The sequence below is a fragment of the Rhincodon typus genome, chromosome 6, assembly GCF_021869965.1.
Source record: "Rhincodon typus isolate 14 chromosome 6, sRhiTyp1.1, whole genome shotgun sequence".
Classification (NCBI taxonomy): Eukaryota; Metazoa; Chordata; class Chondrichthyes; order Orectolobiformes; family Rhincodontidae; genus Rhincodon; species Rhincodon typus.
Genome location: NC_063337.1, coordinates 63,056,290 through 63,080,602, shown reverse-complemented (window position 1 = coordinate 63,080,602; position 24,313 = coordinate 63,056,290). Strand labels below are relative to the sequence as shown.

At 40.3% G+C, this 24,313-nt stretch overlaps 1 protein-coding gene across 1 annotated transcript in view; it reads right to left on the bottom strand.

Annotated features, from left to right (window-relative positions):
• Nucleotides 1–1,158: 1,158 nt before the first annotated feature.
• LOC109922731 (piwi-like protein 4) overlaps nucleotides 1,159–24,313 on the bottom strand; it is an 89,549-nt gene continuing 66,394 nt past the window's right edge. Inside the window, exons 9-12 of the mRNA XM_048598397.1 lie at nucleotides 12,416–12,569; nucleotides 8,316–8,441; nucleotides 6,344–6,491; nucleotides 1,159–1,884 (exon numbers count right to left, since the gene is read on the bottom strand). Of these exons, the coding sequence (XP_048454354.1) occupies nucleotides 1,768–1,884; nucleotides 6,344–6,491; nucleotides 8,316–8,441; nucleotides 12,416–12,569 (545 nt within the window). The 3' untranslated portion in view covers nucleotides 1,159–1,767. The remainder of the gene's footprint in view (nucleotides 1,885–6,343; nucleotides 6,492–8,315; nucleotides 8,442–12,415; nucleotides 12,570–24,313) is intronic.

The following is a 24,313-nucleotide window of genomic DNA, read 5'->3' as shown; positions in this document are numbered from 1 at the left end:
TCTGTATGTCCTTGTTTTCTCTGATCTGTCTGTACTGCTCGCAAACGAAACTTTTCACTGTACTAAGGTACATATGACTACAATAAATCAAATCAAATCAAGCCAAATTTCCATTAAGTATGGATCTGTGCATCAGACAGATATTCTCCAAACTTAAAATCATAGGCAAAAAGAACCATAGAAATATTATAGCACATAAAGAGGTCACTCAGCCCATTGTGTCTGCACTGGGTGAATAAACCATTCGCTTACTCAAATCCCATTTTCTGGCACTTGGTCCACAGCCTTTCAGATTGCAGCACTTCAAGTGCAGATCCAGGTTCCTTTTAAATTAGTTGAAGGTTTTTGCCTCAAACACCAATTGTTAGATTGGCAGATTGTTAAAAACTACTCAATATAACCAACATCAATATTACTACTTGTTAATGCAGAAGTGTTGTACGCTATTGCTGTAAAATACAAGATAAAATAAACTCCCAGATGTTCACAAACTGTTTTGTTTATGGTATAGCATATGATTCTATCCTTTTAAAGGATGTAAATATCAGATTTGGCGTGATGTTTGAAATAAAGTAAACTAGGACCTCGTTTAAACCTTTCAGTAAGCTAATTGTGTTGTGAACAGGAAGGATATATGCTTTCTTGTCTTTTTGATTTGAAAAAGATATCAACTAAAATATTTCTACCTTGTGTCAATCTTACAGCATATTAAATCATTTTTTCTGCTCAAAACAAATGCCAATGACTAGTCACGGTCTATGCTGCAATGTTCGAAATGATCTGATGATTACATGCCTAAATGAAATCCGTAATATCTTGACTGGTAATGGCCAGTATGAACTTACTGTCAAAGACCACTGCAATTAATCTTTTCATTCAGCCTGGAATAGTTAAATTGTTAAGTATAAGAATTCAATTGAGAAATACTTTTGGAGGTACCAGGATCCAAATCCTGACTGTAAAGAGTACCAACTTACTGAAGAAAACCTTTAATGAATAGAAATATGTGTATTACCGTTTCAAAATCTTCAAGTAAAAGTGACACCAATTTAAATATAACGTGTGCATTTATTATGGTTTTTATTGGACAACAGGTAAGATTAAAATAAATTTGTTCAAAATTAAAGCATTTTAAATAATATTTTAAAAGTTAACCATCTTATAAAACAAATAAAAAAAATGAATATCATTCTTTATTTCTCTATTAAGTATGTTTGCCTATTGGCTAAGAATCCTATATCTTTAACAAAATAAACAAGTAGTTTGCTGATTAAAATAGAATCAGGAAGATGAAACACGCGATGATAATTTTAGATGAACTCTATTATTCAAAAATGAGTATATTCCTACTTATGCAAAATTGTTTTTCTCTTTAAGAAATTGTACAAACACAGAATATGTCTGACTTGAATGAAATGCAAAGTTTGTTTGTAAATGCTGTAAACCATTATAAACATTGCTCATATTTTCTATTGCGCATATCTTTGCTTATATTTTACTATCTTTTTAAGTAATATTTGAGGTTCTGCAGCATATTTGTATGTCCTTATTCAAATACACGGTCAGATAACAATTTAAAATGAAATAAGTTTCATTTAAAAGCAAAGGACATCTACATTTACAGAACAGACCCCTTAAAAACAAATTTAAACTTACAGAAAATAATAGCTTTACTGGATTTTAAAACTAACAAACATTCATCATATTTTGGTTTTTCAGAAAATAATGTATTGAGGAATTCGACTAAGTATCCTAGATTATTTACTTTCACAGGAAGAAAAGGCGATCAGCCAATTCTAAGTCAGGTTCTCTATGAACATTCTGAGCCACTAGAGTTGTAAGTTTGAAGGCATATTGGCATGGAGCTGGCACGCGAATTACACCCTATAAAAGAACAAAATATGTGCATTTTAAAATGGGAAAGATGTAAAGGGGCAGAACACAGTTAAAACTGGCTACAGTACACAAACTTTCTTCAGCAAGTGGACAGCAATGATTGTTAATACGGTACTCAGGTAATCCAGAAAGATTGTAAATGAAATGAATGCTATATGTATTGATGAGGAAAGAACCAAATAATTCCATGAACCTCCAGATGAGTAATATTGTTTTGCTTTAAACATAGTTCATTCATATTGATTCAAAGATGAGAGTATAATTACCAACAAGAGATGGATAATCTTTGACAAATCACAAAATGGACATCACACAAGCCTTTGGAGAGATAACTTGTTTCAGAATTGCACGACTTTGTGGTACTCTCCCATGGTATTAATTTAAAAGGAAATGAAAAATAATCAACACTTCTTAAAACAGAATGCCTTCGAGTAAGCTAATTTCAGCAGCAGGCGAATCTATGGACAAAACTACAATTGCTACTAGTGTAAAATCACATTTGCTTCATTATCAGGTCTCCAAGAGGAATTCTGTTATTGACATGAGGGGGTTTAATTTAACTTATGCATCGGAATATATGTATAATTGTTGAATGAGGGGGGAGTTCTGTTGTTCTTATCTTGGCTTCTTTCTAGAAATTTGTAGCCGTAATTAATTTTAAAAAGTAAGGAAAATGTCTATAGAATGGTGTAGTATGAAAGACAGTAACAAGGTATTTGGCTGAAGTGCTTTCACATTTTCTTAATTCTATATTTTGATTAAGGAATACGGTGTGAACTATATACATATATATATAAAACTCTGCTTTATACTATGCTTAAAACATAATAGAAGTTACATCGTCCTGTAGTGATATACCTCATATCAACTGCTTGTCATGTAGGAAAGTACAAACGTCAATTCCCATTCTATGGAATAGCACCCAGGACTTTAAAAATAAAAATGCTTGTGTTGTCACTTTAATTTAATTGCAGCAATTGCCCTATTTTTAACTCCAAAATGCTGGTAGAAAAATGGCAGGAGAAGGCAGTTAATATTATCCTACTGGCCACCAACCAGGTTCTGATATTGGTCAACGTCTTTAAATAGGTAAATTACATCAAAAATTTGACATCAGGACACAATTGCATTTTGAATCAGTGGCTTAACTGTGAAATAGTGACAGCTCCCATTTCAGGTAACTTCAAGTGGACGATGAATTGTGATCCAGAAAAGGCTGAGGCAGATTAGGCAACATTGTGGGTCGGGAGAGGAGGATGTGTTTGTCTGAGTCTCTCAGGCGTCAGAGGCTTTGTGACTCTGTTGCTCCATGTTCTCTGTTCTTTCCCAATTATGAGCAACCTTTCCAGCTCATTCCTCCTTGACTTACCTGACCATAGAGAACATATCCATGCATGCTCAGCAGTAAATGGCATCTGAATTCCTGCTCCCATTTTATTATTGGATTGCATTGATTTTGGCTGGGCATTTGAGGAATTGCAATGAAATGAAACTTCACCAATGCCCGGTAATGATTTTGAGATTTACCTGGTTGATATATTAAATGTTTTTGCATGACTCCCTGCACAAAGTAACTAGAGCCCAGCCAGTTGTTTTGAGGGAATCCTGAGGGACAAAATTTACATATATTTGGAAAGCAGGGACTGATCAGGGATAGGTAACATTGTCTTGAGCATGGGAAATCATGTCTCATCCAACTTAATTGAGTTTTTTGAAGAAGTAATGAAGAGGATTGACAAATGCAGAGTGGTGGATGTGATCTATATATACTTCAGTAAGGCATCAACAAGATTCTGCATGGTGGACTGGTTAGTGATATTAGATCACGTGGAATACAGGGAGAACTAGCCAGTTGGATACAGAATTGGCACAAATGTAGGAGACAGAGGGTTGTGGTGGAGGGTTGCTTTTCAGATTGGAGGCCTGTGACCAGTGGTATGCCACAAGGAACAGTGCTGTGTCAACTGCTTTTTGTCATTTACGTAAATGATTTGGATGTGAACATAGGAGTTGTGGTTAGTAAGTTTGCAGATGACACCAAAATTGGTTGTGTAGTGGACAGCGAAGAAGATTATCCCAGAGTAGGTGGCAGGTGGAGGTTAATTTAGATAAATGTGAGGTGCTGCATTGTGGAAAGGCAAATCAGGGCAGGTCTTATACACTTAATGGTAAGGTCCTGGGGAGTGTTGCTGAACAAAGAGACCTTGGAGTGCAGGTTCACAGATCCTTGAAAGTGGAGTTGCATGTAGATAGGATAGTGAAGACGACGTTTGGTATGCTTGGCTTTATTGGTCAATGCATTGAGTATAGGAGTTAGAGGTCATGTCGAGGTTTTACAGGACATTGGTTAGGCCACTTTTGGAATATTGCATCAAATCTGGTCTCCCTGCTGTCGGAAGAATGTTGTGAAACTTGAAAAGGTTCAGAAAAGCTTTACAAGGATGTTGCCAGGGTTGGAGGGTTTGAGCAATAGGGAGAGGCTGAATAGGCTGGGGCTATTTTCTCTGGAGTGTCGGAGGCAGAGGGTGACCTTATACAAGTGTACAAAATCATGAGGGGCATGTATAGGGTGAATATCCGAGGTCTTTTCCCTAAGGTAGCAGAGTCCAAAACTACAGGGTGAGAGGGGAAAGATTTAAAAGGGGCCTGAGTGGCAACCTTTTCATGCAGACGGTGGGGTGTGTATGCAATGAGCTGCCAGAAGAAGTGGTGGATGCTGGTACAATTACAACATTTAAAAGGTATCTGGATCGGTATATTATCTGTATATGAGTAGGAAGTGTTTAGAGGGTTATCGGGCACATGCTGGAAAATGAGACAGGATTAATTTAGGATATCTGGTTGGTATGGATGAGTTGGACCAAAGGGTCTGTTTCTGTGCTATATAACTTTAAGTGAATTTTCAGGTGGGAACATCGGGCCCAGCAAATTAAAATGGAACAAAACTTGACATCTCATTTAATCTAGATGTGCTGCATGCTTTACTGCCTAAACTTTGTGTCCCCACACCTCACCACTGCTCCCCTTATTATCTTAGCAACTGATGCTACACTGAAACATGAGGCAATAGCAGTAACAATCTGTACGTCTGAGTGATATCAGTCAAACCTTATAAATCTTTGATTTTTGAAGCTGCTTTAATTTAGTTTCATTTATTATGGGGCAAATTCAAATTCAGCTTCTAATATTTGATTTCAAACTATATTAAAGAATTGCATTATTCTCACAAGTTATAATTATTCTGACAGATTTGAATTAATTGACTAAGTCAACAATAAGAAAGTTCCATTCAGAGGGTCAAATAATTCAATATATTAAGTGGCAATTTGCATGTACCTATAAAATGTATGGGCTAAATTTTACCAAAAATCAGCTTAGTATCAATTTTGGGACGTTCCATAAAAGGATTCTTTCAGTGTGCGATCTCACGTAATGCTTCACTGCTCACCTCATTACGTATGCACCAAGCCTGTATGGCGCTGTGCTCACAGGCAGCAGACGGAGTCGCCACCACTGGGACATTATGGGATTTCCAGTGCCAGTGCCAAATTTAAAGTCCAGCTATGCACCAGGTCAATAATGGCCAGCCACAAACAGCCCTTCATAGTCCACAGAGTGGAAGCAAATGAAAAGGAGCGGTTTATGAGGGAACTTACATGGCATGAATGAGTCTTCATTGTAAATAAAAGCTCACATTTGATATGTACATCTAATTTACATCATCATCTGTCTGATTGACAGCTACAAGGATTGAGCTTTCACGGATTACTGTTCCTTAGCACTTACAGAATTGCTACTCCTTCCATAATACCCAGTGTAACATAATATCTTGTCACTGTTCAATGTGGAAGCAGTACACGTTGGCAAGCTTTCAAACTGTGGAAAATGTTAACTTGCACTCAAAATGAAGAAAAAGGAAACAGAAAATACTGCATTCACTTTTGGAAACAGCATAATATTTTAGCAGAGAGAATATTCAGTTTAAAATAGAATACTTACAGTGTGGAAACAGGCCATTAGCCCAACAAGTCCACACTGACTCTCTAAAGAGCATCTCATCCAGACTCACCTAATCCACTTACCCTACACATTCCTGGACACTATGGCCAGTTTAGCATGGCAAAGCCACTTAACCTACACATCTTTGGGCTATGGGAAGAAACCAGAGCACACAGACATGGGGAGAATGTGCAAACTCCATACAGACAGTCACCCAAGGGTGGAATTGAACCCAGGTCCCTGGTGCTGTGAGGCAGCAGTGCTAACCACTGAGCCAGCATGCCAAAAAGCTTTATAGTTGACAAATCCAATTGCTGGAAATTGAGACAGTGCCAGATTTATCATGAGTAACAGTTACTGAAAAATAAGTAGACGTTGCAGAGTTGGACAGAAAAAATGAGAACAGTCATAAAATAATAATCTATTCATTTGTTCAAAGTCTACTCACTGGCCAGTTGTAATAGAGGTGACACATCTTGTAAGTTAATCTCTGTACATGGTCTGGTTTCATGCTACTATTGTCATATACAACATGGTAGTATGTTGGAGAAACAGTGCCTTGGTGTGCACATTGGCTGATTTGGAAGAAGTCATACCTGTCAATATGATACAGCAAATTTAGGTCACCTTTCAGAACACATCACCTCAGAGAGGAGCAATCTACAATATTTGAGTCTTTGTAGGTAATGTATCAGTTTATTATGAGTCCTTTTTTGACTTTGTGCTTGTGCTTAAGGGGCAAAATTTCCATCTCCTGACAAGATTGCACCTAATGTTCCAGAATCATGGATTATGACTCCCTATACTGGTAGACCCTAATTCCATGATTCATAAAGCACAGAGTTTGGTCCTGGAGGTTGCAATGCCTTGAAAAATGTGACACAAAAGGTCCAACTCCATTGTATGTAGTCATAAACTCATACAGCATGGAAACAGACCATTAGGTCCAACTAGTCCATGCCAAACATAATGCCAAACTAAACTAGACTGCTCCTTGCCCTTATCCCTCCAAACCTTTCCTTTTCATGTACTTATCTATCTGTCTTTTAAACATTATAATTGTGCCCACATCCACCACTTCCTCTGGAAGTTCATTCCACACGTGCACCATGCTAGTGCCTCCTACTATGCCCCTTGTCTTGAAATCTCCCATCCTAGGAAAAAGACACCTACCATAAACTCTATTTTTACCCTTCATGATTTAATGAACCTTTTTAAGATCACTTCTTAATCTCCTGTGCTCCAGTGGAAGAAGTCCCAGTCTACTCAGCCTTTGTTTATAACTCAAACCTTCCATACCCAGCAACATCCTGATGAAGGGTCTAGGCCCGAAACGTCAGCCTTCCTGCTCCTATGATGCTGCTTGGCCTGCTGTGTTCATCCAGCTGTACATCTTGTTATCTAACATCCTGATAAATCTCTTTTGAAACCTCTGTAGCTTAATAATATCCTTCCTATAACAGGCCAACCAGAACTGGACACAGTAGTCCAGAAGAGGCCTCACCAATATCCTGTACAACCTCAACATGATTTCCCAACTCTTATAGTCAAAGGACTGAGCAATGAGGTCAACCATATTAAGCACCGTTTTAACTACCCTGTCTATATGTGATGCAAACTTCAAAGAATTATGCACCTGAACCCCTAGGTCCCTCTTTTCTACAACACTACCGAAGGACCTACCATATATGGTGTAAATCCTCTGTTTGTTGTACCAAAATGCAATATCTTACATTTATCCAAATTGAACTCCATCTGCCATTTTTCAGCTGATTGACCCATTTGATCAAGATCCATTTGTAATCTTAGAAAACCTTCTTCACTCTTTACTATGGCACCAATTTTGCTGTTGTCCACAAACTTACTAACCAGGCCTTCTATATTCTCATCTAAATCATTTATATAAATGACAAAAAAGAGGACCCAGAACCGATCCCAATGGAACAATGCTAGTGACGGGTCTCCAATCCAAAAAACAATCTTCTCCCACCACTCTCTGTGTCCTGCTGTTCAGCCAACCATGTATCCAATTGGCATGCTCACCCTGAATCCCATGTGACCTAACTTTACTAGTTACTACTATGTGGAACCTTGTTAAAGACTTTATTGAAGTCCAAGTAAATAACTTGGCAAGGGGATGGCAGGGATATGGTATCTCAGACAAGAGTACCAAAGTCTCAATCTGGAAGCTGCCTAAATTATGGCTGTTTAACATAAACAGAAGGAGGTGCCCACAGATCAGTTTGTACCTAGCTAACCCAGGTAAATCCTCCAATCCCAACAGTCTTGCATACATATACTCTCATTCCCTGTAATGTCAGGTGGACTTTCTTGACATTTGCAATCCTTGTATAACTGGATTTTCAGTGATAGCTGTTTAATGTGAAAATGTTATACATTCATATATAATTTTAACAAACCATTCAGGATGGGTAGCCTCGCTATCGATCACAGTGCCAACTGGTGGATTTTGAAGCAGTCCATTCACATTAGCAAAAAACCTGCAGGTACCTTTCTTCCGAACTACAATGATTGTTACTTTGGGGCTAAAAGAAACAAAAATTCTCATGAGAACTGAGGGAGTGCTATAGTTAAATGATTATTGTCTATTTTTGCTCATTAAAGACTTTATCAAATGTAATTAAATTTTAGATCACACTCCAGCAGATTACAAAATCGACCATTCCTTCTACCGCATCATTGGAATTTATACATAGAAGTGAATTGTAATTTGCCTCACAGTTATACTAAGAATGGCAGCATTCCAAAAGATTGTGCAAAGTGTAAATTACAGATTGCACAATCTTTTGATTACAGATAGATGAATGAACACTCCAAAAGGAAGTGTACCAAACTGAATTTACTTAAATTGGAAATCAGCAAATTCAGGTATACTTCGGACAGTCTGTTACATCAAGAATTTAAAAAGATTTCTCAAACAAGAGTTTCAGAAGGTAGCTGCTCTGTAGAGTGTTTGGGAAGTGATAGTAGCAGAGGCAGCAGTGGTGACTTTCTGTCAAGGGAAGTGAATATAGAAACGTTAAACCTGGACTCTCAGACCAATTAGCTCTCCAATAAGTTTAAAGCATGGCTTTCTCTGGGGAAAGGAAAGGGTTGAAATCCTGAGAAAGCCTCTCAGGAAGTAGGCTTAACAACTAAACCACAAAGCTGGTAACATTCAGATCCCTCTCTAAGTCATACACTAAAATTGATATAAATAGTGAGATTGGGAACTAAAAGTGAGAGAGTAAGACTAAGAAAAATGGAGTCAAACATGTGTTTGATAAATTTAGATCTAATGCAAAGCTTTTCTTTTACACTTCTTTTCATTTGTTAATACTCTCACCTCTGAGACAGGGGGCTATGGCTCAAGTCCTGTTCGAGGGATTGATCACAAAACAAGGTTGACATTCCTACGTGGTATTGAGAGAAGAGTATTCATAAAACAACACATTAGAGGACTGCTAAATTAAACTGAATTTATTTCAATGTAAGAGCCCTAACAGCTAAGGCAGGTAAACTCAGGGCATGGTAGGCAACATGGGACTGGGATATCATAGTGATTACAGAGATGTGGCTCAGGGATGGACAGGACTGGCAGCTTAATGTTCCAGGGTATAGATGCTCTGGGGAGGATAAAAGGGGACAAGATAGGAGGGAGAATGGCGTTTTTGACTGGGAACAACATCACGGCTCTATTTAGGGTGGAACTGAGAAATAAGAAAGGGATGATGACTTTGTTGGGATTGCATTATAGACCCCTGAATAGTCAGCAGGAAATTGAGAAACAAATTTGTAAGGAGATCTCAGTTATCTGTAAGAATAGGTTAGGTGGATTGGCCATGCTAATTTGCTCGTAGTGTTCAGGGATGTGAAGCTGACGTGGGTTAAAAGGGGATGGGTCTGGGTGGGATGCTCCAAGGGTCGGTGTGGACTTGTTGGGCTGAAGGGCCTGTTTGCACACTGTAGGGATTCTACATCTATGCCTATGTCTATGTCTAATAACAGGGTGGTTATGGTAGGGGATTTTAACTTTCCAAACATAAATTGGGACTGCCATAGTGTTAAGGACTTGGATGGAGAGGAATTTAAGAGTGTACAAGAAAAGTTTCTGATTCAGTATGTGGATGTACCTACTAGAGAAGGTGCAAAACTTGACCTACTCTTGGGAAATAAGGCCGGGCAGGTGACTGAGGTGATGGTGAGGGAGCACTTTGGGGCCAGTCACTATAATTGTATTAGTTTTAAAATAGTGATAGAAAAGGATAGATCAAATCTAAAAGTTAAATTTCTAAATTGGAGGAAGACCAACTTTGATGGTATTAGGCAAGAACTTTCAAAAGTTGACTGGAGCGGATATTCGCAGGTAAAGAGATGACTGGAAAATGGAAAGCCTGCAAAAATTAGATAACGAGAGTCCAGAGGGAATATGTTTGTGTTAGGGGGAAGGGCAAGGCTGGTAGGTGTGGGGAATGCAGGATGACTAGGGAAATTGAGGTTTAGGTCAAGAAAAAGAAGGAAGCATATGTCAGATATAGACAGCAGGGATCAACTGAACATCTAGAAGAGTATAAAGGCAGTAGAAGTATACTTAAGGAGGGCAAAAAGGGGACATGAGATAGCTTTGGCAAACAGCATTAAGGGGAATCCAAAGAGATTCTACAAATACATTAAGGACAAAAGAATAACTAGGGAGAGAATAGGGCCCCTTAAAGATCAGCATGGCTGCCTATGTGTGGAACCGTAGGAGGTGAGGGGGATACTAAACAAATACTTCACCTCAGTATTTACCGTGGAGAAGGATATGGAAGATAGAGAACGTGGGGAAATAAACAGCGACATCTTGAAAAATGTCCATATTACAGAGGAGTAGGTGGTGGACATCTTAAAATGCATAAATGTGAATAAGTCCCTGGGACATGGTCAGGTGTATAATGCTTTAATGAAGATCTGTAGCTCAGAGTTGGAGTTGTTGGTTGGTTGACTGGTTTTTGTGCAAATGTTTCTTCTCCTTTCTAGGTGATATCTTCAGTGCTATCAGCCTTCACTGAAGTGCTGTTGTTCTGGCCCGCTTTGAATTTATCTGGTCCAATCTGTCATGGTGGGTAGTCTTGTGTCCAGTTTTGTACCATAGTGGTATGTAGGTGGGGTATACTTCAACATATTTGTTTATTGCACCAGTGGTTGAAAACCAGGCCTCCAGGAATTCTCGTGCTTGTCTTTGTTTTGCTTGTCCTAGTACTGTAACTTTGCCCCAATTAAACTGATGTCCTTCTATGTCGGAGTGTATTGAAATGAGGGAGAGTTGGCCACACTCTACCCTATATTAGAATCACATCAGAACTGACTACAACACTCCTACGACCTCTTAGAATAAGGACAGCACACAAACCTACAGCCACACTTCGCCAGTTACCGTCAAAAATGAAAGACCCCCTACCCATAATGAGCAGGACAAATGTGATATACAAAATACCATACAGCAACTGTGAGAAACACGACGCAGGACAGGTGGGCAGGAAACTCGCCACCAGGATGCATGAACACCAACTCGCACCAAAACAGCATGACCAACTCTCCCTTGTTTCAATGTACTCTGACACAGAAGGACATCAATTAGACTGGGACAAAATTACAGTATTAGGTCAAGCAAAACAAAGACAAGCACAAGAATTCCTAGAGGCCTGGTTTTCAACCACCATTGCGATAAACAAATATGTTGAAATAGACCCAATCTGTGTACCACAATGGTACAAAACTGAAAACAATGCTACACATATATCTAGTAAAAGAGTCTGGTGGAGACTGGTATAATTACAACATTTAAAAGGTATCTCGATGGGTATATGAATAGGAAGGGTTTAGATGGATATGGGCCAAATGCTGGCAAATGGGACTAGATTTATTTAGGGTATCTGTTCAGCAGGGATGAGTTGGGCCAAAGGGTCTGTTTCCATGCTGTACAGCTCTATGAATCTAAGCCTCTCTGACATTAGTCACGAGTGACATTATAAAGTGGCTAATATTTCCCAGACTGTTTTGCCAGCATAATTAAAACATTTACAATAAATCTGTAAGAAACGTAAATTGGAAGTGGCATCTTTCAGATGAGAGGTTAAACCAGTTTGCCACTTGTTCATCCAGTTGGATACAAAAGATCCCATGGTATTTATTTTGAGAAACAGAAGGGGAGTACCCTACGCCTTGGACTATATGTTTATAGTCTGTTCATTATCTGTTAAATTCTGTTCATTATCATATTGCTGTTTGTGGGAATTATCTTACATCACAACTGCTTGACATTCAATTGCAATTACAAACCCATACACATCACATACATTTTATTCTTTAAAAGTAAGATTTAAACTTAGGAAATTAAGAAATAATAAGAACACATAATTCCTTTATATAAGGTGACTGTGCACAAATATTTTAGCGCCTTTAAATGGAAATTGTGTGATTTCAAGAACTCACTGCTTACACGTGTAGGACTTCTGACAAACAAATTATTACACCTTACCTGTAGGTTGAGTGAACCATCTTGAAGCTGTCCAATATTTGGGGCACTTCATAATCAACTAATGTCATTAGTTGCCCATCCCCTACACCATCACGATAAATAACAATACGGCTAGGCAGTTCATGATTCACTTCAAGCCATTTGTTTACAGCACCTATAAAATAACACATTAATCATCAAGAGACATAAGTGAGTAACAATTTCAGACTCGTTTACTAACACATGTAAAATATTTAAATAAATAGTCATTGATTTATACACTATGGAAGCAGACCCTTTGGTCCAACTCAGCCATGCTGTCCAAGGTTCCCAAACTAAACTAGCCCTGTCTGCCTGCATTTGGCATTTTTCCCTCAAAACCCTACCTATACACGTACCTGTCCAAATGTCTTTTAACTGTTGTAACTGTACCTGCATCTATCACGTTCTCGGCAGTTCATTCCAGATATGAACCATTCTGTGTTAAAAAGTTGCCCCTCAGGTCCCTTTTAAATCTTTCTCCTGTCACCTTAAAATTATGCCTCTTGTTTTGAACTCCTCTACCCTAGGGAAGACCTTTGCTTTTCACCTGATTTATGTTTCTCATGATATACGGGCCATAAGTTCATGAAATTTTTTTAAGAATGGGACACTTGTGTTACTTGCTATTCATTACATGGGAATCCAATGTTAACACTCAGTATTCCCAGAGGTGATGCACTTAAAGTTTAACATAGATCATGGCCGAATTTATACTGCAGCCTAAATGTTCATGATCAAAGTTCACAAATTAGCTCTCTTTATTAACATTCATATTTTGATCCTTACATGAGGCTTAAAGGAAAGAAGACAGAAGGAAACTGAACTTCATTTGCACAATATGGATTTCCAAGGTGGACCCAGAAATGGGCACCACTCCATGCAGTCAGAATGCAGACAACTAATCATGATCGCTTGACTGGCAGTCAATTAATGAGTTGAAGATGTGAGGCCCATCCAATGTTGACAGACAATGGGCACAAGACATCAATCTTAGCAACACCTGATGAAAAGGCAGACTCTGGGGTTATCTTTAAAGGACTGCACACTGTACTACCTTATTCATCAGGATCTCAGCAGCAACAACATTGAATATCCACTTGGCTGAAATCTGAGCTACTCCAGCCTTACAATTGCATTGAGGAGTCGTAGATCCCAGAAAGTCAACTGAGGATCCAAGGAATGGATGAAGGGATTGCTGCCAACTTGCTGCTGAGAAGACACCATGAACTGATGGCTCACGGATGCCTCTTTACAAATTCGCCTTTAGGCTGCATAGGAAAAGAGCGAGCTCTTTCCAAGGGATGACAAAAAAGACCCAGATACCTAACCAAGGAAGGACAAACATGTTCTTAGTGACATATGTTCAATGGTTTCCACAGATCACATAAAAAAAGGTTTTCACTGTAGAGGTAAAGGTCACATGACTATGCCAAGGCAGCCATTGCAAAATTGTAAACAAAACCTGAAAAAAACTACAGATACTGGAAATCTGAAATAAAAACAGAAATTGCTGGAGCAGCTCAGCAGGTCTGGGTGCACCTGTGAAGAGAACATTTCAGGTCCTTTGACCCTTCTTCGGAACTGAGGTCTGGAAGGAGGGTCACTGGAATGGAAACCTTAACTCTGCTTTCTCTCCACAGATGCGGCCAGACATCTTGAGTTTCTCCAGAAATTTCTGTTTTTTTTCAGATTGCCAGCATTTGCTTTTCTTTGTTTTATATGTGCATCCCTCATTTGCAGTTATTATACAAATTATCCAAAATACATTGTTATGAAGCAAACTATCATTAAGAAACTGCATGTTAATTCAAATGAGTTCCACTTCTGTCAGTCTCTGCATGTATGGTATGCATAGTCTTTAAATCATGCAAGCCTCCTAATGGCTCTTATGCATGTTTCCTCGACTGTTTGTCTGGGATCTGTTCTTTGAGTGATTCTCATTCCTGTGGCAAGTGCTTTTACCATGTTAGTTGTTGTTGCTGATCCATTTCTACTGCTGAGGAACACTGGAGTTCTAAGACTGGTGGTTGTGCTGTACCTTGGGCAGATAGTGAGATGAGTTTTCCTGATCCATTACCTGCAATGAAGGCACAGATCTTCTAGGTGTATGTAGACATCTGCATTGCAATGATATTTCTGGTCATTCACATTCACCATGCATGATTACATCAACAACTACTCCAATTAGGTCTCAAGTTCCCAAAAGAGGGCAGCAGAGTGGTGACACTGATTGGCTGACGTGGGGAAGATTTGCATCAGTGTAGTCACTGCTTCCAGAAGGTGGTTTGCAGAGGGGCTGTTGTCAAGTGACAGGTCAACTCCAAATACACACAACACTGTGAAAATCTGAAGCAAGGGAAAGGGAGGGATCTAGAGAGCATCCTGGGAAGCTGTGTGAGGTAAGACCTACCTTGGGTATTCGCAGCGATAAGTAAGGGTAAGTGTTGAATAAATTTTCTTAAATAGCTTAATTGGTGATAGAAATGTCAGTCAGCTGCATTTGTGGGATGTGGGAGATCTGCGATGCTTCCAGCATCTCGGATGAAAGTGAACGCAACTGCAGCTCCTTACAGACCGCATGGATAGGTTGGAGCGGCAATTGGGTGCACTTGGGAACATGCGGGTGGAGGAAAGCATCATAGACAGAGTAGTTTTAGAGATAGCCAAGGTGCAGGCAGATAGGTGGGTGACTGCTATAAGGGGCAGGCAGCCAGTACAGGAATCCCCTGTGGTCATCCCCCTCTCTAACTAGTATACCATTTTAGATACTGTTGGGGGGATGACATGTCAGGGGATAACAGCAACAGCAGCAGACTGGTGGCACCGTGGCTGGCTCTGTTCTGAAGAAGGGAAAGACAAACAGCACTGGTCATTCACAGATATTGCTATTTAGAATGGATAGCCAGAGACTTTTTCCCAGGGTAAAAATGACGATTACAAGGGGGCATAATTTTAAGTTGATTGGAGGAAGGTATAGGAGAGATGTCAGAGGTAGGTTCTTTACACAGAGTGCTGGGTGCATGGACTGCGTTGCTGGTAGTGATAGTGGAGTCAGATACATTAGGGGCATTTAAGCGACTCTTGGATAGGCACATGGATGATAGTAAAATGTAGGGTATCCAGGGTAGTTTGATCTTAGAGTAGGATAATAGGTTGGCACAAAATCGTGGGCCGAAGGGCCTGTACTGTGCTGTATTGTTCTATGTTCTAGCAGTAGTTATAGGGGACTCTATAGTTAGGGGTACAGATAGGCCCTTCTGTGGACATAAAAGAGACTCCAGGATAGGATGTTGCCTCCCTGGTACCAGGGTCCAGGATATCTCTGAACAGGCAGAAAGCATTCTGAAGGAAAAGCGTGAACAGCCAGAGGTCGTGGTACATATTGATACTAATGACATAGGTAGGATGAGTGACGAGGTCCTGCAGCAGCAGTTCAGGGAGTGAGGTAGAAAGTTAAAAAGCAAGACCTCCAAGGTTGTAATCTTGGGATCACTCCCTGTGCCATGTGCCAGTGAGGCTAGAAATAGGAAGATAGTACAGCTCAACACGTGGCTAAACAGATGTTGTAGAAGGGAGGGTTTCAGATATCTGAACCATTGGGATCTCTTCTGGGACAAGTGGGACCTGTACAAGAAGGACGAGTTGCATCTAAACTGGGTAGGCACAAATATTCTGGCTGGGAGGTTTGCTGGTGTCACTCAGAACGATTTAAACTAGCTTGGCAGGGCATTGGAAACCAAAGCAAAGGAGAATTGACTGAAAGGGAACTAGAGAATAAGGCCAGTAACACTCCAAGGAAGAGCAGGAAGACCAGTGGTTGTTGATCAAAGTGGGTCTGGTGGACTGAAGTGCATCTTTTTCAATGCAAGAAGTATAACTTGTGAGGCAGATGAACTTAGAGCTTGGATTAGTACTTGGAACTATGATGTTGTTGCTATTATAGAGACTTGGTAAACGGAGGGACAGGATTGACAGCATAACATTCCAGGATACAGATGTTTCGGGCAGGATAGAGGGGGATGTAAAAGGTGTGGGGGAGTTGCACTACTTGTTAAGGAGATTATCACAGCTGTACTATGGGAGGATACCTCAGATGGCTCATACAGCGATGCAAATGGGTAGAGCTCAGGAACAGGAATGGTGCAATCACAATGTTTGGGGTTTACTATAGGCCTCCCAACAACCAGAGGGAGATAGAAGGACAGATATGTAGGCAGATTTTGGCAAGATGTAAAAGTAACAGGGTTTTGTCGTGGATGATTTTAACTTCCCATATATTGACTGAGACTCAATTAGTGCTTGGGGTGTGGATGGGGCAGAGTTTGTAAGGAGCATCCAGGAGGGCTTCTTGAAACAGTATGTAGATAGGTCCAGTACGGCCCCTTGTTGGACTACTATTGGTGAATGAGCTTGGCCAGGTGATCACAATTCAGTATGCTATAAAGGTACTGATGGATAAAGATAAGTGTGGTTGTCAGGTGAAGGGGTAAATTGGGGTAAGGATAATTACAACATTATTAGGCAGGAACTGAAGAATGTAGATTGGAGGCAAATGTTTGAGGGGAACTCAACATCTGGTATGTGGAAGGCTTTCAAGTATAAGTTCATAGGCACTCGGGACTGGCACGTTCCTGTAAAGATGAAGGATAAGTAATGGCAAGTTTAGGGAACCTTGGATAATGAGAAATATTGTGAGCCTAGACAAAAAGAAAAAGGAAGCATTTGTCAAGGCTGGGAGGCTGGGAACACATGAAGCAAGGGTGGAATACAAGGAAAGTTGAAAGAAACTTAAGCAAGGAGTCAAGAGGGCTAAAAGGGGTTATGAAAAGTCATTGGCTAACAGGATTAAAGAAAATCCCAAGGCTTTTTATACATATATATAAAGAGCAAGAGGGTAGACAGGTAGAACGTTGGCCCACTCGAGGACAGGGAAAGGAATTTATGTGTGGAGCCAGAGGAAATGGGCAAGGTATTAAATGAGTATTTTGCATCAGTATTTACCAGAGAGAAGGACTTGGTGGATAATGAGTCTTGGGAAAGGTGTGTAGATAGTTTGGGTCATGTTGAGATCAAAAAGGAGGTATTGGGAGTCTCGAAAATCATTAAGGTAGATAAGTCTCTGGGCCTGGTGGGATATACCCCAGAGGCAAGGCAGGAAATTGCTGGGGCCTTGAGAGAAATCTTTGCATCCTCACTGGCTACAGGGGAGGTTTCAGAGGATTGGAGAATAGCCAATGTTGTTCCTTTGTTTAAGAAGGGTAGCAAGGATAATCCAACTAATTACAAGCCAGTGAGCCTTTTGTCAGGGATAGAAAAATTATTGGGAAGGATTCTTCAAGATAGGATTTACTCCCACTTGGAAATAAGTGGGCATATTAGTGAGAGGCAACATGGTTTTGTGAAGTGGAGGTCGAGTCTCTCTAACTTGATTGTTTAAAAACTCAAAGTGGTGAATATGATCGATGAGGGTAGGGCAGTGGATGTTGTCTACCTGGGCTTCAGTAAGGCCTTTGACAAGGTCCCTCATGGCAGGCTGATACAGAAGGTAAAGTCACACGGTGTCAGAGGCTATGGGCAGAAGTTGAAGAAACTTGGGTTGTTCTCACTGGAATAATGGAGGTTGAGGGGCTACCTGATACAGGTCTACAAGATTATGAAGGACATAGACAGAGTGGACAGTCAGAAGCTTTTTCCCAGGGTGGAAGAGTCACTAGGGGGTATTGGTTTAAGGTGCAAGGGGCGAGGTTTCAAGGTGATGTATGAGACAAGCTTTTTACAGAGGGTGGTGAGTGCTTGGAACTCACTACCAGGGGAGGTATTGGAAACAGATACGGTAGTGACTTTTAGAGGGTGACTTGACAAATACTTGAATAGGACGGGAATAGAAGGAAATGGTCCCCGGAAGGGTAGGGGGTTTTAGTTGTGACTGGCACATGTTGGTGCAGGCTTGGAGGGCCGAAGGGCCTGTTTTTGTGTTATAATTTTTTGTTCTTTATTCTTTGCCAGGCATGGTGACTTTTGTTGACAGCACAAATGTTTGGATGCTATCTGGTTTGCCAGTTCTCAGTTCTGGCAAGTGCTTGGCAATTTTCTTAAAATGAATTTGGCTTTCTATCATTTTGTATTGAATCTGTCACTCACATTTAATAATACTTCTGGCTTCAGGCTTTTAATTATCGGAACAGTCGCTTGTGTGAAGTATGGCATTAGTCTTTGCAATGGACTACATTCCATGCATTCAGTGAGTGTATTTCTCTACACAAGGATTCCCTTGTATTCATCTGTGCTAGATATGCTTGATTCTTTTATGATCACTTTCACTGCTATCTCAACTCTTCTATTTGATAGAAGATACTGTGGAAATAATTTATGATTTTGAATTTCCCAATTCTTTAAGAAGTGACTACATTTTTCATGGATTATGGGCCATGGTAACTCATCACAATGTAGAAAATGTAATGACTGAAGTATGCTTTCATGCATTCTACAATGTCACTGGATGTCACTGATGTCAACTAGTCTAATTTCCAGTAGTCCGAATAGTAATCGATAGTAATAATCAGCTTCTGCAAGAGTGCAGAGATTTGCACAAAGCTTCATCTGCAGTCTGTCTGAAGTGGCATGCTTCATAAGTGGCTGTTCAGTTTGCTTAGCTTGGTCTCTGTTACGAATACTGCACTGGCTTATTTGGTCCTTGACTCATTGCTCATGTTTGGCTGATTGAGCACCTTGACTTCTTCGTAGTAGACTCAATACCTTGACGGCTTGCGTGGATGTGCTTCAGCATTTCTTTTCTCATCTCGTGAGAGATAATAATGCTACTTCTTTTATGAAAGACGCCATCTTAACATGTCATTTTATCTCTGCCCAATACTCCTATATGATAATGGGTGTAACCGTGCTGCTTTCAGGCTATCCTTTCATCACTACTTCCTGCAGCGCACGGACAGGTGCATATTGTGTTGTTTGCACAAGTTGGGCAAAATGTTTCTGTGTCAGATTCAATGTCTCTGCTGAGTTGATGACATCAATAACACATTGAGTTGTTGCTTTAATTGAATCTGAAAAATTTCACACTCTGTCTTAGCATCCTCAATCATCTTCATAGGAATTGTCACTCTCAACAGCATGTCAGAATTGCAGGTCTGCTTCCCTTGCTTGGATGTCCTGGGTGGATGATACCCCTTCCAATGAAGCAACATTTTTTCGTAACATGAAGTAATATAAAAACAGTTTCAGGAAGATGTTTTGAACTGGTTGTGGTTTGATTCCACATCAATTTGTCACTCCCATATATGTCAGGATTAAATGTAGCCACAATTAAAGGCCACAGCCTAGCATTTTGCACTGTCTGAGTGTATGACATTGGGTTTGAGTTAAAACGTAGAATTCAGATGCAGCTGTTTGCTCTTGCTGTGTTAGGGTTGTTTCAAGTCCTGTCTTGCAGTCATGATAACCCTATGATGATTTCATTATTGACATGATACTCCCCCAGCATGGGGGATCACCAGTTTATTTAGATTCCCTTCAGTGTGGAACAGGCCCTTCGGCCCAACAAGTCCATACTGGCCCTCAGAGCATCCCACAAAGAAACATCCCCCTAATCTAGGCATCCCTGAACACTATGGGCAATTTAGCATGACCAATCCACCTACCCTGCACATCTTTGGACTGTGGGAGGAAACCCATGTAGACATGGGGAGAATGTGCAAACTCCACACAGACATTCGCCCAAGGTTGAAATCAAACCTGGGTCCCTGGCGCTGTGAGGCAGCAGTGCTAACTACTGAGCCACTGTGCTTTGAATCTTCTGAGATCTACTTCTTGTTCTGTGTTCCAATAGCACCACACTTCCTTAACAGTGAGCTTGTGTAGAGGTTCCTACACTGACTACAAATTAGGCAAGAACTTTGCTAAATAATTTACAAATTCAACAAATCCATGCATTGCTTTTACATCTGTTGATCACCGCTTTTCACACCTTGTCAGGATCTGTTTAAATTCTTGTCACTGTCAGTGCACGACGTACATAGCCGTTTTCAAGCATCTTTAATTGCAGCTTTTTCTTTCGTTCAGCTTTGGGATCATCTATGAGCAGTCACACAAGATTCTGATCCTAGTACACAATGACACCCTTCATTATGTCTCCACATCCATACCACTAGCAAATCATTCACAGTTGCTTCCATTCTGGGAAGACTACTATCTCATGCTGTTCATGTTGATACTGTCCTGGAGTAGGAAGTGGAAATGTCAAATGACATGTGCAACCATCTTTATCTCTTGAATGGCACCCAGAATGTAATTAGAAAACTGAAGCTTTTATCTAGCTTCATTTGCCATGAAACATAAAACAAATGCAAAAACTTCTTGAGGTGTGTAAAAGGAGGAAAAAAAACAAAGTCAAATGTGAAACCGTTAGAGGAGAGTTTATATTTGGAAACAGAGAAATGGCAGAAAAGCTATAAATAAGTATTTTGTCCCTATCTTCACAAAGGAAGACACACAAGCTGTCCCTGAAATAATTAAGATCCAAGTGAGAGTGTGGAACTAACGTAAATTAGTATTATTAGAAAAAATAGCATGGAAGACCTTAATGGGATAGAAGGTTGACAAATCCCTGAGACCTGATGACATTGAGAGTGTTGAAAGAGCCAACTACTGAAATAATTGATGTATTAGTGATTATCTTTCAAAATTCTATTAATTCTGCAAAGGTGGCTGACTGGTGCAGACTGAAAGGTCACAATTGTAGCTCCACTGTTTTAAGAAAGGATGAAGAGAGAAAACAGGGAACTACAGACCTGTTAGCTTGACATTAGCAGGGAACAGGGAAAGTATTAGAATCTACTATTGATGAATGTGATAACAGGATATTTAGAAAACGATTGGTTGGATAGAATCAATGTGGATTTCTGATGGGGAGATCATGTTTGACAAAAACAGAAATTGCTGGCGAAACTCAGCAGGTCAGGCAGCATCTGTTTGAAGAAAGTGGAGTTAATATTTCGAGTTTGGTGACTCTTCTTCAGAAACTTGAAACGTTAACTCTGTTCTCTTCTCTCAAGTGCTGCCAGACCTGCTGAGTTTTGGTAGCAATCCCTGTTTTAGTTTCAGGTCTCCAACATACACAGTTCTTTCTTTTATGTTTGACAAATTTAACAGAATTTTTTGGGACATTACTAATACAGTCAGTAAGGGAAACCGGTGTATGTGATTTATTTGGATTTTCTGAAGGCTTTTGATGAAATTCTACACAAGAAATTAGTAAACAAAATTAAAGTGTGTGGGACTGAGGATAATATACTAGCATGGATTAAGGATTGGTTAACAGGCAGAAAGGGGAATCTAGGAAAAAAAATGGATCTATCCCACATTATTAGGTTTTGACCAATAGAATATCATATGGAATAGTGCATGGGCTCCAGCTATTCACAATCCATACCAATAGCTTGGATGTGGGGACCAACTGTAATATTTCCAATGAGAGCATGTAAGAAGAATGGAGAACAGATATCATGCGGTCAGTTTCTGAAATCACTGAACTCAAGTGTTGAGAGCTTCAGGCCTTGGAGTGCCTAAGCAGAAAATAAGGTGTTGCTCCTTTGGAACATTGCAGTAAATCCATGCAGCAATGTTAGCATGAGACAAGGACGTTTCTGAAATGGTGAGCAACTGAGAGGTCATTCTTATGAACAGAATAGTCATGTTCTGCAAAATGGGCACTCAATCTGCATTTGGTCACGCCAAAATAAAGGAGACTTCATTGCTGGAGCCATGTCTAGGCCAAGCCAGGTAAAGATGGCAGATTTCCCTCCCTAAAAGTGAACCAGGTGGATTTTTATGAGAATCAACAGTGGTGAGGCTAGTTTTCCAGATTTTTACTGAATTCAAACTGCACCACCTGCCATAGTGGAATTTGGACTCACTGTTATAGACCAGACCAAAACACTCAAAGTATATCAAGGAGATAGCCTAGACCCTAATTTTTGTCTTATTTAAAGGCAAGTGTAAGGTGCTATATTCCAGATGTGACTTGATTGGTTAAACTAACAGGCTTTAAATAAAACACACTTTATTCTTTAAACACACTTAAAATACAAACAAAAAAGAATTGGCTTAACTTTAACTCTATCAAAATACTTAACAGTAATGTATATTTTAACTATTACTCATCAACGGTTCCCAAATAGCAGCATCTTATAAACAGACCTTTGCTAAAGGCAAATTCAGCAAAACAGATTTCCATCTCTTGCCAACTCCTCCAGTCCAAGAGAAGGAACACCAAAAGAATAAATCTAGCAGCGGAGACAGAACTCGAGCTTTTTTGCAGCAGCAGAGACAGCTATATCTAGCAGCTTCAACTCCAAAAAACTTCACTTCAACAACTGAAAGCAAAACTAAAACCTTGGGTTTGTGTGAACCTGACTCCATCCACTCTCTGTTGCTTTTGTTCAGATGAGGCCAACTTCAACAAGGGAGCCTCCGAAATGTCCATCTTCTTCCTCAACTGAGGATTCCCCAGCACCATTGTCGACAGGGCCCTCAACTGGGTCTAACCCATCTCCCACACTTCCATCCTCACCCCCTCTCTTCCCTCCCACAACAGCGATAGAGTTCTCCTTGTCCTTATCTACCATCCCACGAGCATCCACATCTAGAAGATCATCAGGTGCCATTTCCACCACCTCCAACGAGATGCCACCACCAGACAGCTATTCCCCTCCCCTCGCCTGTCCGCCTTCTGCAGGGACCATTCCTTCCGGGACACCCTGGTCCACTCTTCCTTTATTCCCAACACACCCACAGCACCTTCCCCCGCAACCTGCCCATTTACTTTCCCCCTCCCCAGTATCTAACGGCCCAAACATTCCTTCCAAGTGAAACAATAATTCTCCTACACTTCCTAGAATCCAGTCTACTGCATTTGCTGCTCAAAATGTGGCCTTCTCTACACTGCGGAAAATGACACATAGACTAGGTGACCGCTTCGCAAAACTTCTGCATTCTGCTCACAAAAAAGACCCTGAGCGTCCAATTGCCTGCTGGTTTAACACACCACCCTATTCCCGGGCCAACATCTCTGTCTCAGGCTTGCTGCAGTGTTCGAGCAAAGCTCAGCGCAAGCTGGAAGAACATCACCTCATTTTCTGCTTGGGGACCCTGCTGCCCTCTGGACTCAATATCGAGTTCAATAACTTTACAGCCTAAACTCTCCCCTGTATTAGTCCCCTAGCCCACACACCGCACCTTGCCATCACACAGCCTGCCATTACATACTACCTATCGTTAGTCACTAACAGTCCCTATTAACAGCTATTCACCCTCCTAGCCAGATCGTTATCAACTCCTTTGTCTGTCCAACTGCTCTTCCCTCTCTTTGGGCTCTATCCCCACCTATCATTTACTCCCTACCCCCACCCCCTCCATATCTTCTGCATATAAACCAACATTTTCTTAGCTATGATCAATTCTGAAGAAGGGTCACCAGACCCGAACATTAACTCTGATTTTTTTCTCCACAAATGCTGCCAGACCCGCTGAGATTTTCCAACAACTTCTGTTTTTGTTCCTGATTTACAGCATCCACAGTTCTTTCAGTTTTTATTTAGTATTCCACCCACTCCTGCTTCTTTTGTCTAATGTTTTAAAAAGAAAGATGTTTACTCTGCTTTCCATGGAGCAGACACGTCAGCACCAGGTTTACAACACCCTTCTTCAAGAGACACATACAGAACAAATCCTGCTTAAAGGCATATATTGTCACACCAGATCCCCAGAACATTTGCCTGGTTACTGAACTACTAGTCCAGTGATGTTCCCACGATATGTATATCCTTTACCAAGCAAAATTTACAGCACTTATTTTTATGGGAC